General features: G+C 44.8%; 1 protein-coding gene across 1 annotated transcript in view; it reads left to right on the top strand.

Moving 5' to 3' along the window:
* The window catches only part of LOC147123480 (talin-1), a 287,370-nt gene that overhangs the window by 164,158 nt on the left and 109,218 nt on the right, over window positions 1-13,994 (top strand). The window contains exons 14-18 of the mRNA XM_085973632.1: window positions 2,324-2,504; window positions 3,824-3,937; window positions 6,524-6,632; window positions 8,226-8,434; window positions 9,019-9,117. Of these exons, the coding sequence (XP_085829758.1) occupies window positions 2,324-2,504; window positions 3,824-3,937; window positions 6,524-6,632; window positions 8,226-8,434; window positions 9,019-9,117 (712 nt within the window). The remainder of the gene's footprint in view (window positions 1-2,323; window positions 2,505-3,823; window positions 3,938-6,523; window positions 6,633-8,225; window positions 8,435-9,018; window positions 9,118-13,994) is intronic.

Genomic DNA, 13,994 nt, shown 5'->3' with positions numbered 1-13,994 from the left:
GCTACATTATCCTCCGGTTGAGAAAGAAGCCACAGCCATCATAGAAGCAGTACGGAAGTGGAACCATTTTCTAGCTCGCCAGCACTTTACATTGATCACGGACCAACGATCAGTCGCCTTCATGCTCGATAATCGAAAACGAACCAAAATTAAGAATAATAAAATACAACTTTGGAGGATGGAACTGGCCTCTTTTGGTTATACCATTCTCTATCGGCCTGGCAAGGAGAATGTGGCCCCGGACACCCTCACACGGGCATTCTGCTCCACTATGTCATCCTCCACTCTCGTGGATGTCCACAATGGTTTGTGTCATCCTGGCGTTACGCGCATGCTACATTTCGTACGATCACGGAATCTCCCTTTTTCCACTGGAGATGTAAAGAAAATATGCTCAGAATGCCGGCTTTGTGCGGAATTAAAACCTCAGTTCTTCCGCCCCTCAGATGGTATACTCATACATGCAACCCAACCGATGCAACGACTTAGCATCGATTTTAAGGGCCCAGTGCCCTCTTCAACTCGGAACACATATTTGCTCACCATGATCGACGAATATTCACGTTTTCCGTTTGCCTTCCCCTGCTCCAATATGCTGGCGTCCACAGTAATCTGCTGCCTTGAGCAGGTATTTTCTCTCTGTGGCATGCCGGCTTATATTCACTCAGATCAGGGTCCATCCTTTATGTCAAGGGAACTCAAGGACTACCTCTCAGAACGGGGAATTGCTACAAGCAAAACAACACCATACCATCCCATCGGAAATGGGCAGGTAGAGAGGTATAACGGTATCATCTGGAATTCCGTACGTCTCGCTTTAAGATCTCGGGGCCTACCAGACCAGCAATGGGAAACAGTGCTTCCGGATGCATTGCACTCTATACGGTCCCTGCTTTCTACAGCCACAAATACTACACCTCATGAGCGGTTCTTTGGATTCCAGCGTCGCTCATCTCATGGGACATCACTCCCGTCATGGCTAACTACTCCTGGACCTGTATTACTCCGAAGATACGTTCGGACGTCTAAAAATGACCCTCTTGTAGACGAGGTCGAACTAACCGATGCCAACCCCACCTATGCAAACATACGATATTCTGACGGCCAAGAATCTACCGTATCATTACGGGATCTGGCTCCCTGCCCACCAGGACCTAGTGGGACATCGGGTGATGGCATTTCACCAGGAAACTCTTGGGACCTATCGGGTACCCCTCTCCAGGATCCTGATCGGACACCAACTAGCTTGGTGCCGGTAGAACCCCGTGCTCAAGGTTGCGACCCTCCCAGTACCGCGCATGAAAGTACTGATCCGCCACAGACCAGCTCTGCACCTCCCTCTGAACAGAGGCAGTCCGACTTTGAACCTATTGGGGCTCGTACTCGAAGCCATGATCTCCCCGACCCTTCACAGGGCAATCCAGGCCACACAGACTCTGACCAATGACCAACCGCATGTAAGCGGACCAGCGACCCTCTACGACGGGAATCCAAACGGGTGCGACTCTTCCTTGTTCGGCGGCTGCGGACCAAAAGGTAGACCACAGCCTCCTAATCCTGCAGGAGGGAAGAATGTGATAAAAATGATAACATCCGGGAAGTTATGTCATCACTTCCTGTGAACTATGAACTATGAACTGTGTACATACCTCACTTCCTGTCATATGTCACTTCCTGTTGGACTGGTATAAATACTGGTCTGTTCAGTATTGTAAGAGGCTTCTACCAGAGGCATGGTAAAGACCTCTCTTGTGTATATAGTGTGTTTATAAGTTACTTAAAGCTTACTTTAAAGTTACTTGATGGTAAGTCTCCTTTTTCTTACATCAGGGATAATATATTAACATGGAAAGAGGATTGGTTAACGGACAGAAAACAGTAGAGATGAATGGGTAATTTTCCAGTTGGCAGGCTGTAACTAGTGAGGTGCTGCATTCTCTCTTTCCCCCCACCCCCACCTCCAAAAGGAGTTGGATGCTGGATCAATTGCAATTTTCAAGACTGAGATTGATAGATCTTTGTTAGGTAATAGTATCAAGGGATATGGAAGAAAGGTGGGTAATAGAGTTGAGGTAGAGATCAGCCACGATCAAAGGAAATGGCAGAACAGGCCCAAAAGAGGCTGAATGGCCTTCTCCTGTTTCCATGTTCTGTTCTTTTCCGGTTGAAAGGTTTAACATCAGAAATGCTATTGTGGTTTAGAAATGCACTGTTGTACATATTCAGTAGCTTGAATAATGTTTTGATTTTGTTCATGTTGTGTTTGAGATTTGTGTATAAAAATTCAATTTACATTATTTTGTGCCCATTATTACTTCTGCAGGTCTACCATCATGCAGCAACAGTTTAACAGAACTGGAAGAGTGGAGCATGGGTCTGTAGCTTTACCTGCAATTATGCGTTCTGGTGCTGGGGGGCCAGAGAACTTTCAGGTTGGAACAATGCCTGCAGCCCAACAACAGGTGACCAGCGGACAGATGCACAGAGGACACATGCCTCCACTGGTAGGAAACTATACTTGAATCACTGAAAGGTTTAATTATAATTCAGATTTTTAGGTTAACTTGTAAAATCACAGTAGAAACATTTTGGAATTGGCGCTTGTTATTCACTATGGGGGGGGAAAGCAACTATAATTTACTCTTATTTACTCTATGGCCCCCTCAAATTCTGCTCCAATGCCCTTTTTATAATGCTTGCTCCGTCAAATATGTGACTGATGCTTATGTTTTCTGGCTTTACTTGATTGTTGATCCCATTTTGATAAAACAATGAAAAATTGTTCAAAGAAAGTAGAAACACTACCTGTTAATCATTTTAATGCAGTAAGATTACTGTACTGAGAGAAATCCTGTGACCTAGCAGTCGGGTGATTGTGCTACCATTGGATTTCTATAGTCAGAATATAACGAGACAAGTTTAGTTCTATGAAGGCTTGTGGAAAGAAAATGTCGCCTGCAAACAAATCAAAATTGACTTTAAAAAGTTGATTGAAGTACAAGAGCCATTTCTTCCCACCCCCCCGGCTCTCTTTCTTCAACTCTCCTCCCCCACCTCCAGTCCTTAAACCCACCTATATTTCCAAGTTCAGGTCAATAAATAGGCCCAGCATTCCCTCGGCACACAGCCTTGTGCCTGGAAGTGGAGGAGTAAGGTTAATTGCTGTTGCAGGGCTGTTGGGCCTGTTGCAGCCATAATGGGGCTTTTTGGTTGCTATCTATGCTCCCACCAGAAACCCATGGAAGTACTTGGACAATGCAAATGAGGTGGGTTATGGGTCTCCAACCCTTTTTCCTCCTCGTTGCAAACATGAAATAAGTATTCCCTGGTCACAAAACAGGAAAAAAATGTATTGTTTTATAGCCTAATACTGAGCAACTCTGTTGAATAGGTACCAAATAGTTCCTATCCATCTGAGAAGTGCATTGATCTTCAGGAAAACATTTTGTACTGGAAAATAATGGTTTTTTTGGAGATTGTGGTTGGTTGATCAGTAAAATGGTCTGCTGCTGCTCTTCAGCCCATGACATTTTTTTTAATGTGCATGTTGGAATACTAATGCCTACCAGGTTATAACTCTAGATTACAAGAACATTAATAAAAGGTGTGTGTGTGTGTTTGGATTGCTGATTTTACTGCTGAACATTTCCAGCTGTTCTGAATGTTTTATTGGCTAGTGAACTATTAGAAACCCGTTCTTTTTAAAACGCTACAGATTCCACAGTGAACTGCCGGTAGCAGTGCAAGGATGAATGCTTTATTTAAAATAAGATGAGTACTTATTAACATTGTAATTTTTATAATGCCTGTCTTTATCTTTCAGACATCTGCACAGCAAGCTCTCATGGGAACTATTAATTCCAGCATGCAAGCTGTGCAGCAAGCACAAGCTAGTTTGGATGATGTTGATGCCTTGCCACCCCTTGGACATGATGCTGTAAGACAATTATGATTTAATTCAGATAGACAGTGAACCATTATATACTTTAATTTTATTAAATAGCTACTATTGATCTGCATATATATAAAAACTGGCAAAAGTCCAATTGCATATATCGATTAAATCTAGTTACATCAGATCAACTTGTATATCTGATTAGATACAAAGAAGCGGCACTGTGGCGTGGTTCTGAGAACTGTTGGATTATTGGTTCGTGGATCTGGTTGGCTGAAGGGGCAGTACAGTGGCTCCTAGTTCTGGCATCTGATTTGAAAAGGGACATTAGAGTCATACATTACTAAAATCGGACATTATTAGAGACACAATTTTGAATACAAATGCACCTAAATGTTTGTGTACGTGATGTGAAGAGTTGAGAAAAATGTCAGTTCTTGTGTCCTTTTCTGTTGGGAGGAAATAAAGAACTAAAGGAACCAACGTTTCTCGAGCACTTGTCGCTGACTCTGCTGAAGCAGTATTTATTTAGAGGCAGCATTATAAATAGTGCTGCTTATAAAAAGGGAAAAATACAAAACACCTACAACTTGGAGACGTAACTAGACTTGTAGAAATTCAACACAGTGAATCACAATGGCCCAGAAATTCGGGTCGGGGGCTTCCCGCGGGTGCAAGCCCCCGACCTACACTTGCATATCGCGCTGACATTTGAAGACTGGGCCTGCGTGGATTTCCGGTCTGTGGCCCGGTTCAGCTCCCGGCGCGCTGTGCATGCGTGATCCAACGGCGTACTTAGTGCGATGAGCCGGCTGGGATCACGTGAGCACTGGGCAACCAATGGGAGTTTACAAAAGTCCATTCATGAGTTAGACATAAGACCTGTCAAACTCATGAAAAGTCTGGGCGCCCAAAACACTACTTAAACTTTAAATAAAAGTTTAAAAAAATTTTCCAATAATTAAATTAACTATTAATAACTTTAAAAAACTATTTTAAACAATTATTCAAATTTCTGCCAAAATTTTTTTTTCAAGAAATCAGGTCCAAAAATACACTTACCTTACTGTAAGTTCTTTAAAAATAATAAACCTGTGGGGAAAAAAAATTCTAACTTTAATTATTAGACCACTTACCTTATAAAACTAAGTCCTTACATCTGCTTTTTACATTCGTAAAAAGTGGAGGCCTTCACGCACAGACAAACCTGTCAAAAAAACCGAACTTCAACGCGTACGCGCTGCCTCAAACGTCGCAAGGGAACCGCCTCTTAACCCCTTGGTTCAGAGGAGCGGAAATGCCGGTTTTCTGCGCATGCGTTGTGCATGCTGAAATCCGGCACTTCCAACGGGCCCACGCGTGAGTACCCTGTCCGTACTCACGCGTTGGGACCGGAATTACTGGGCCTTTGTGTTTACGCTCATTTATTCCTCTCATGTAATTGAACACATTACTCTTGAAAAGATTCAGTTTTACCCCATCTTGGGTACAGCAAATATACTACAAATATAGAAAGCTGGTTTTGTGGCCCATTGCTCAAGGAAAACAGATGTTAATAACTGGAACTATAAAATTGAGCAGCACACTTGTTTGTAATCTGAATGATCATTATGAAGAACTAAGAAAATTAATGTAAGTGTTACTTGACAGGAATTGTGTGCATAGGCAAGACTCTAATGCTAATAATGGGTATGTTCAGCAGTTAGACAGGGACAAAGTTGAAGATTCTAGTCTTGCATCGATCATACTACAATAGAAATTTGACTTGACTGCATTCTGAATAGAAGTCTCCCCAAACTATGCAACTCCTGGAGGTGCAATGACCACGCTTTTTTTTTAAACCAAATGAACCAGATCAGTGTTCAGCATTATTACACCTACAACCAAAGGCATGGAGTTAACTGCCCCAGCAGTGGTTGTATCTTGTCTAGAACAGTACGTGTTGGGATAAGTGTCAAGTGATTGTTAGCAATAATTTGTTGTGTGCATATCCCATTTAATTATTTTAAAAATAATTCTACTGCTTTCTTTAAGGAAATCCCTTTATACCTATTATTAAAAAGGGGCTATTGAGAGGTAAAAATCCCCATCTTGTGTAACATGTAATTGTATAATTACATGTTATAATACTCTAGTCATTATATTAAAAATCCTGACTTTAAGCAATATCACAGGAAATCTGTTTATATTTGTGAAAAATGTATATTCATTAGAAGTTCAATCACCACACATACTAGACCAATACACTGTAGAAAGCATGCTGCTTTTGTTTCTAATTTAAATTTGATTTAAAAAGATCTCGACATGTTCAATATGGATTTAAAAAAATAGAATATTGATCACTTTGTTGTGGTTTACTCCAGAGGCGCTCCACCATTCACCAGTGCTACCATTGAGCACGTTGTGTGGGGTGCAGAACTATAAGCTAAAAGGTTGTCGCACAAACAAACATGTTTATAAACTAATCTTTATGTATATAGTGATCTTGCTTTGTATGCTATTGTGCAAGTTATCCTGTAGACCCGACAACCCATTGTGCTGCACTAATTCTATTGCAGGTGTCATTCTAAATTGACGTCAAAATGTAGTGAATTTAATTTTTAATGTGGTAATGTTTTTATGTTCTAGGCTTCAAAAGCATGGAGAAAAAATAAAATGGATGAATCCAAACACGAGATCCATTCACAGGTTGATGCCATTACTGCAGGCACAGCATCAGTGGTCAACCTCACTGCAGGTCAGTCAGTGACAAATACAGTGTTAATCCAGTGTATTTTTAGAAGATGAAATTAAATCTAAGGTTTGTCAGATTCATATCTGACCTTTTTAAGGAAATAAACTTTTCGGAGTGTTAGTTTTAGAATCTTGATTCCTTTAGGAAAGGGATAAAATTCTTTGAAAGCACCCATTGATGAAGAGAAATGGTCAGCAGTGTCACACTTGATGTATGCAATGTTGTATTATTGTAAGTGCACCCTTACAGTCTCCACATGTAATTTTCTTCTCCCATGCTGGAGAGGGATCTTATGCCCATGCAGATGGGGTAAACTGGGCAGTGGGTAAAGATTTAAATGAGTTAGGGTGTTAATGTATTTTTATAATAATATAGACAAAGTTCAAAGCAGAGTCAAACTCTTGCAGGTTTATTAAGGGTTAAATGAACAAACACAGCCAACAGAGATTACAAAAGGTGCTCCCCACAGAAGAACTCGTGTTCCAGCTAGTTGACCTCAGCCTTGCCTCCTCTCTCTCCTTCCAATCTCACATCACAATGATGTATCACTTGTAAGCTCAGGTAAAAGGCCATTACATCAATTCCTACATGATTGGTTTACTTTGGCTATTATTAGCTCAAGATACCAAAGGCTCCACAGCACACTCTCAGGGCATAACATTAACTACCGTATCTATTTACATGTACAGAAAAGAATAAACATATAGATATGTCCATGAGAAGATTGGAACTATCCAAGGCTACTTTATATGACAACATTTATAGCCTTACAGATTTGTTGACGTTCTACAGATATTGCCTGTCAGTTATATTTGCAGATTTTTAGTTTTAAGTTTTTTAACAATAGTGTTAATATAAAATGGAACCTAATATCAATTGATTAGTTTGCTATCTCTCGATCTTGATCTCTAACAAGGGTTTGATAGTAGAAATGCCACACAGCAAGTCAAAGTGTGAGAAAACAACCAGCAGGACATATGGGTGGGATGGGGACAGTGTAGTCAGTAAGGGTGATCAGGCAGTGCAAAGACACTGGGTAGAGTTAAAGATGCAAGACTCTGGTAAATGAGTATTTCTCAGAAAATTTGAAGACCAAGGTCAATACATTTTTGTTAGAAAGGGTATCAAGGGATCTGGAGCAGAGGTGAGTAAATGGAGTTGAGGTACAGATCAGCCATGATTTAATTGAATGGCAGAACAGGCTAAGAGTAAATTAACTTATCTATTTATATGTACAGAAAAGAATAAACAGATGTATCCATGAGAAGGTTTTTTAGACATCAACTGACTTTCATAAACCCAGGTTGTTTGGATTTATTGCCTTATTGTTTGCTTGCTGTTTGTTGATTGCTTCACTTACAGTTTCGTACTGTAGATGTCTCAGCAGCAGGTTTTCAACTGTGCTTCTGGCCTTGTTTTTAAGATCAGAATCATATTTGTTATTTCTAATTATCTAGGATAATATATTGTAATGCGCAATTAATATTTCTGCATTAAACATCACATTAAGAATTTATTTCAAACAGATATAATCCTATTCCAGTGCCAATTATGGTATTGCTATCTTTAAAACACAGTGCTGATTTTATTTTACAGGAGACCCTCTTGACACCGACTACACAGCGGTTGGATGTGCAGTGACAACCATCTCTTCAAACTTAACGGAGATGTCAAAAGGTGTCAAACTGCTGGCAGCCCTAATGGAGGATGAGGGTGCAAATGGACAGCAGCTACTGAAAGCTGCTAAGAACCTGGCTTGTGCTGTCTCAGAATTACTGAAGACTGCTCAGCCAGCTACTGCTGAGGTCAACTGATATTTCTTCATTTATTCCAAGAATTTTGATTATTGCAAGCAGTGTGTGTAGCAGGAACTAATTTAACTACCCATCTTGAAAACTACCTAAAATGCAACAGAGTTTGCAGGATTACATTATATATTTGTTATCAACTACAAATTGCAGGTCACATTCATATGGACAGCAACAAAAAGGGCATCGGAGTCATGGCTTTTTCATGACTCTGTTGCAGTGAGTAAAAACGGTGGTAAATGTTTTATAGGCAGAATGTATAATTACTCATCCAAATTTCTAACCAATAAGTTAGTGCTTTCTATAGAAATGCTGCAAAACAGAAGATAATTAATTATTTACAGCCTCCCGATCAAATTGACCAAATTAATTATTTAAAAGTAGCCTGTTTAAGTCACCAATCGTTGTAAAGTGCTAATGACGCGTACAATTGATATGGTAAGCAGGTAATATTGTGTAACACCCACTATGATCAGACCTTCCCTTTTGGTTAAAGTCAATAAGTTGCTGCAGGTCGAACGTATTTAGTTTTGTTTTAAAGTAGATGCAGAAGTGTAATAGTTTAATATTTTGTATTTCAGCCTCGACAGATCCTGCTTACTGCTGCTGGTACTGTCGGTCAAACAAGCGGTGAACTTCTCCAGCAGATTGGGGAGAGTGACGCCGATCCACGGTTCCAGGTATATGCTAACCTCTACAGGATTTATTTTAAATTACATTTGCTAAGCATTAGTTAGTTGAGTGTTAATGTAATAACATTCTGTTGGAATTTTGTAAATCCTTTGTACAGTTTCCTGTAGGTGCACAAAAATACACAGCAAGGAATATATCAGGTGTTGCTCTCAAAACGGTAAATGTAGTTTATTCAGCCATTTCATTGAATAAACCAATTCGTTGCAATTTTTCTCCAAATCCAAGTATAATAATCAAGATTGTCAATAACATTAAATCTCCAAAATTTTACTAACTGATTCAAGTGGAAATTAGATTGCACTTTTCTCTCGCGATTAAATTTTAATGAAATTACTTTGCAAATATTCCACCCTACATTGATTAAAACTGACTTGTGTGACACTGGCAAAATAACACTGAGCAGCAATGGTTATTTGACAGAATTTTATAGAGAGAATACTGTGGTAAACCACTGTATTGTATATTGCCACCTCTGGGTGGCGCTGTGTATGGAGGCATGCCTCAGCTGACTCCACCCACCACTGTGTGGGTTTCGTTCAGACTTGTTCAGTCACTCACGAAGAAGCATGGTCTCTTCTTAGCTAATAAAAGCCTTATTCATCTCTTCTTTCGACTCATCATCTCTTCTTCGACTCATCACCTTTTATGAAGTAATTGATAAGCGTATCAATTTTATTAGCTAAAAGTTAAATGGCGACACCTGAGGAGCAACAACAGCAACGGATACAGCAGACATTGCTGAGAGCCCTCAGACCACCACGCCTGGACCTCGACCCTCAAGATGTGGGTGCATCAGCCAAGTTTGAACACTGGCTGAGCTGCTTTGAATCCTTCCTCGCAATCTCACAGGTTACAGAGGAGGATCACAAACTGAAAATTTTGACCGCCCAGGTGAGCCATCAAGTATATATGCTAATCCGGGACTCTAATACGTACGTGGCGGCCCTCGAGCTACTAAAAGGGCAATATACGCGCCCAGTGAACACAATTTACGCCCGACACCTCTTGGGATCCCGCAGGCAGCAACCGGGAGAATCGGTAGGGGCATTTGCACGGGCGCTACTGGCACTCTGCAGAGACTGCGATTGTAAAGCGGTAACGGCTGTGGAGCACGCGCAGGGACTCGCCTGTGATGCCTTCGTCAGGGGCCTCCAGTCAGACCACACCCGGCAGAGACTGCTAGAAAGCAAGGAACCCGACCTGAAGACGGCCATTGCCCTTGCGCTCTCGTTAGAGGAGGCCCACCGAAACCTCGAGGCATACCCCCGTAACGGCGCCGAGACATGGCAATCGAAACCGTGGGACACGGGACCGCCGCCCCCGGCACCAACCGCTGCAGCGACCCAACCGAGACAGCAGCCTCCGGTAAGAACTGCTTCGATGCCCAGTAACCAGGCCCAAAAATGCTATTTCTGTGGCCAGTTAAAACATCCCAGAGCGCACTGCCCAGCTAAGACAGCTACCTGCTCGGGCTGCGGGAAGAAAGGCCATTACGCTAACGCCTGCAAGGGGAAGCCAGCCAGCAGCGCAGCGTGCGGGCCGTGGGAGCAGCCATCTTATCCGCCATTTTGTGTACCCCCGGCCGCATGGCATCCGCCGCCATCGTATCCAACGCACTCAACCGCCATTTCGTCACCGGAACCGACCACCGTCTCGGCGGATGACTATAGTGACTCACTAAGCCACATACTGGCCTCCGTGACGCTGGATCAAGGCCACCCTCACCATCTATCCAGCTCCATGATGGATATCGCGGTAAACGGCCGCGCCACCAGTTGCCTGATCGACAGCGGGAGCACAGAGAGTTTCGTCCACCCCGACACGGTACGTAGCCACTCCCTCACGATTCTGCCAACGCACCATCGCATTTCTATGGCGTCCAAGTCCCAGTCAATGGACATCAGCGGCTACTGTGTGGTGACCCTGTCAGTAGGGGGCACTGAATATCAAAAATTTAAACTGCTAGTCCTGCCCCGTCTTTGCGCTGCCGTCCTGCTAGGGTTGGATTTTCAGTGCCACCTTAAGAGTGTCACACTAGCATACGGTGGACCCCTCCCCCCACTCACAGTCTGCAACCAACAACTTTTAAATCGCCCGCTGCAAACCACCTGCAGCCTTTCCACATTAAAAGTCCCCCCCCCTCCCCTGTTCGCTAACCTCACCCGCGACTGTAAACCCATCGCTACCAAAAGCAGGCGGTACAGTGCCGGGGACAGAGCTTTTATCAGCTCTGAGGTGGAGCGGCTCTTGAAGGAGGGCATTATCGAAGGTAGCACTAGCCCCTGGCGAGCCCAGGTTGTAGTCGTTAAAACCACTGCAAAACGCCGCATGGTAATCGACTACAGCCAAACCATAAACCGGTACACCCAGCTGGACGCGTACCCCCTCCCTCGCATATCTGATATGGTCAATCAGATTGCGCAATACAAAGTATTCTCCACCATCGACCTTAAGTCAGCGTACCACCAGCTGCCCATCCGCCATGAGGACCGCCAGTATACTGCCTTCGAGGCAAACGGCCGCCTCTACCACTTCCTTAGGGTCCCCTTCGGCGTCACCAACGGGGTTTCGGTCTTCCAAAGGGAGATGGACCGAATGGTTGACCAGAACGCGCTGCGGGCAACCTTCCCCTATTTGGATAACGTCACCATCTGCGGCCACGACCAGCAGGACCACGACGTTAATCTAGCAAATTTCCTCCGTACGGCCCAACGGCTGAACCTAACGTACAATAAGGAAAAATGTATGTTTCACACCAAGCGCCTGGCCATCCTCGGCTGCGTGGTGGAGAACGGAGTCATCGGGCCCGACCCCGACAGAATGCGCCCCCTAATGGAGCTACCCCTTCCCCACTGCCAAAAAGCACTGAAGAGATGCCTGGGGTTTTTCTCCTACGCCCAGTGGGTGCCCCTCTATGCAGACAAAGCCAGGCCCCTCATCAAAGCCACCTCCTTCCCCCTGACACCAGAGGCGTGTGCAGCCTTCACTCTTATCAAGAACGATATCGCGAAGGCCGCAATGCACGCGGTGGATGAGTCCATCCCCTTCCAAGTGGAGAGCGATGCCTCCGACTTCGCCCTAGCCGCGACCCTTAACCAGGCGGGCAGACCCGTGGCCTTTTTCTCAAGGACCCTCCAGGGCCCCGAGACGAGACACTCCTCCGTCGAAAAGGAGGCCCAGGCTATTGTAGAAGCGGTGCGTCACTGGAGGCATTACCTGGCCGGGAAACGATTTACCCTGCTCACTGACCAGCGTTCAGTAGCTTTTATGTTTAATAATAAGCAGAGGGGTAAAATCAAGAACGACAAGATCTTGAGGTGGAGAATCGAACTCTCCACCTACAATTATGATATCTTGTATCGGCCAGGGAAACTCAATGAGCCCCCAGATGCCCTATCACGTGGTACATGCGCCAACGCGCAGAGTGATAGGCTGCAGTCCCTCCACAATGACCTCTGCCACCCGGGGGTCACCAGGTTTTTCCATTTTATCAAATCCCGTAACCTGCCCTACTCCATCGAGGAGGTCAGGACCATGACCAAGAGCTGCCAAATCTGCGCCGAGTGCAAACCGCACTTCTATAGGCCGGACAGAGCAAGCCTGATCAAGGCCACCCGCCCCTTCGAACGCCTGAGCGTCGATTTTAAAGGGCCCCTCCCCTCCGCTGACCGCAATGTGTACTTCCTCAACATAGTTGATGAGTACTCCCGTTTCCCCTTTGCCATCCCTTGCCCAGACATGACCAGTACCACGGTCATCAAGTGTCTGAATGACATCTTCGCTCTGTTCGGGTTCCCCAGCTATATACATAGCGACAGGGGCTCATCGTTCATGAGCGACGAACTTCGGCAGTACCTGCTAACAAGAGGTATCGCCACGAGCAGGACCACCAGTTACAACCCCCGGGGGAACGGCCAGGTGGAAAGGGAGAACGCGACGGTTTGGAAGGCAGTCCTCTTAGCACTAAAATCTAAGGGCCTTCCGACCTCCCGCTGGCAGGAGGTCCTCCCTGCAGCGCTTCACTCCATTCGGTCACTGCTTTGCACTGCCACTAATGCGACCCCTCATGAGAAAATGTTCGTTTTCCCCCGGAAGTCTACATCGGGAACCTCGCTACCGGCATGGTTGACTTCTCCTGGGCCCGTCCTACTGCGGAGGCACGTGAGGACGCATAAAACGGACCCCCTGGTCGAGCGGGTGCACCTCCTACACGCCAACCCCCAGTATGCCTGGGTGACATACCCAGACGGGCGGGAGGACACGGTCTCCATACGAGATCTCGCACCCTCGGGTACCCCTGAATTACCACCGTTATCCCCCTTACCACCGTTATCCCCCTTACCACTGTTATCCCCCACCACCCCTCCCAACCCAACCCCTGCAGACGGCATGCCAAAGCCCCAGGAATCTTCGCCAACCACCCAGACACCAGACCCGACGTCGGATGCTGCAACACCACCGCCGCCACCACGACGATCAGGACGTCAGACAAGGCCTCCTGATAGACTTAACTTGTAGTACCCTTCACCCCGCCGGACTTCACATTAAACAAGGGGTGAATGTGGTAAACCACTGTATTGTATATTGCCACCTCTGGGTGGCGCTGTGTATGGAGGCATGCCTCAGCTGACTCCACCCACCACTGTGTGGGTTTCGTTCAGACTTGTTCAGTCACTCACGAAGAAGCATGGTCTCTTCTTAGCTAATAAAAGCCTTATTCATTTCTTTCGACTCATCATCTCTTCTTCGACTCATCACCTTTTATGAAGTAATTGATAAGCGTATCAAATACAACACTCTGGGCAAAACCTAACTTTATTCAACATGTGCAAATGCCTTCTGTCAGGATTGACATTGAGCCATT

The sequence above is a fragment of the Somniosus microcephalus genome, chromosome 2, assembly GCF_052327205.1.
Source record: "Somniosus microcephalus isolate GS21.2 chromosome 2, FLI_Smic_1.0, whole genome shotgun sequence".
Classification (NCBI taxonomy): domain Eukaryota; kingdom Metazoa; phylum Chordata; class Chondrichthyes; order Squaliformes; family Somniosidae; genus Somniosus; species Somniosus microcephalus.
This window is presented reverse-complemented; position numbering and strand designations above follow the sequence as displayed.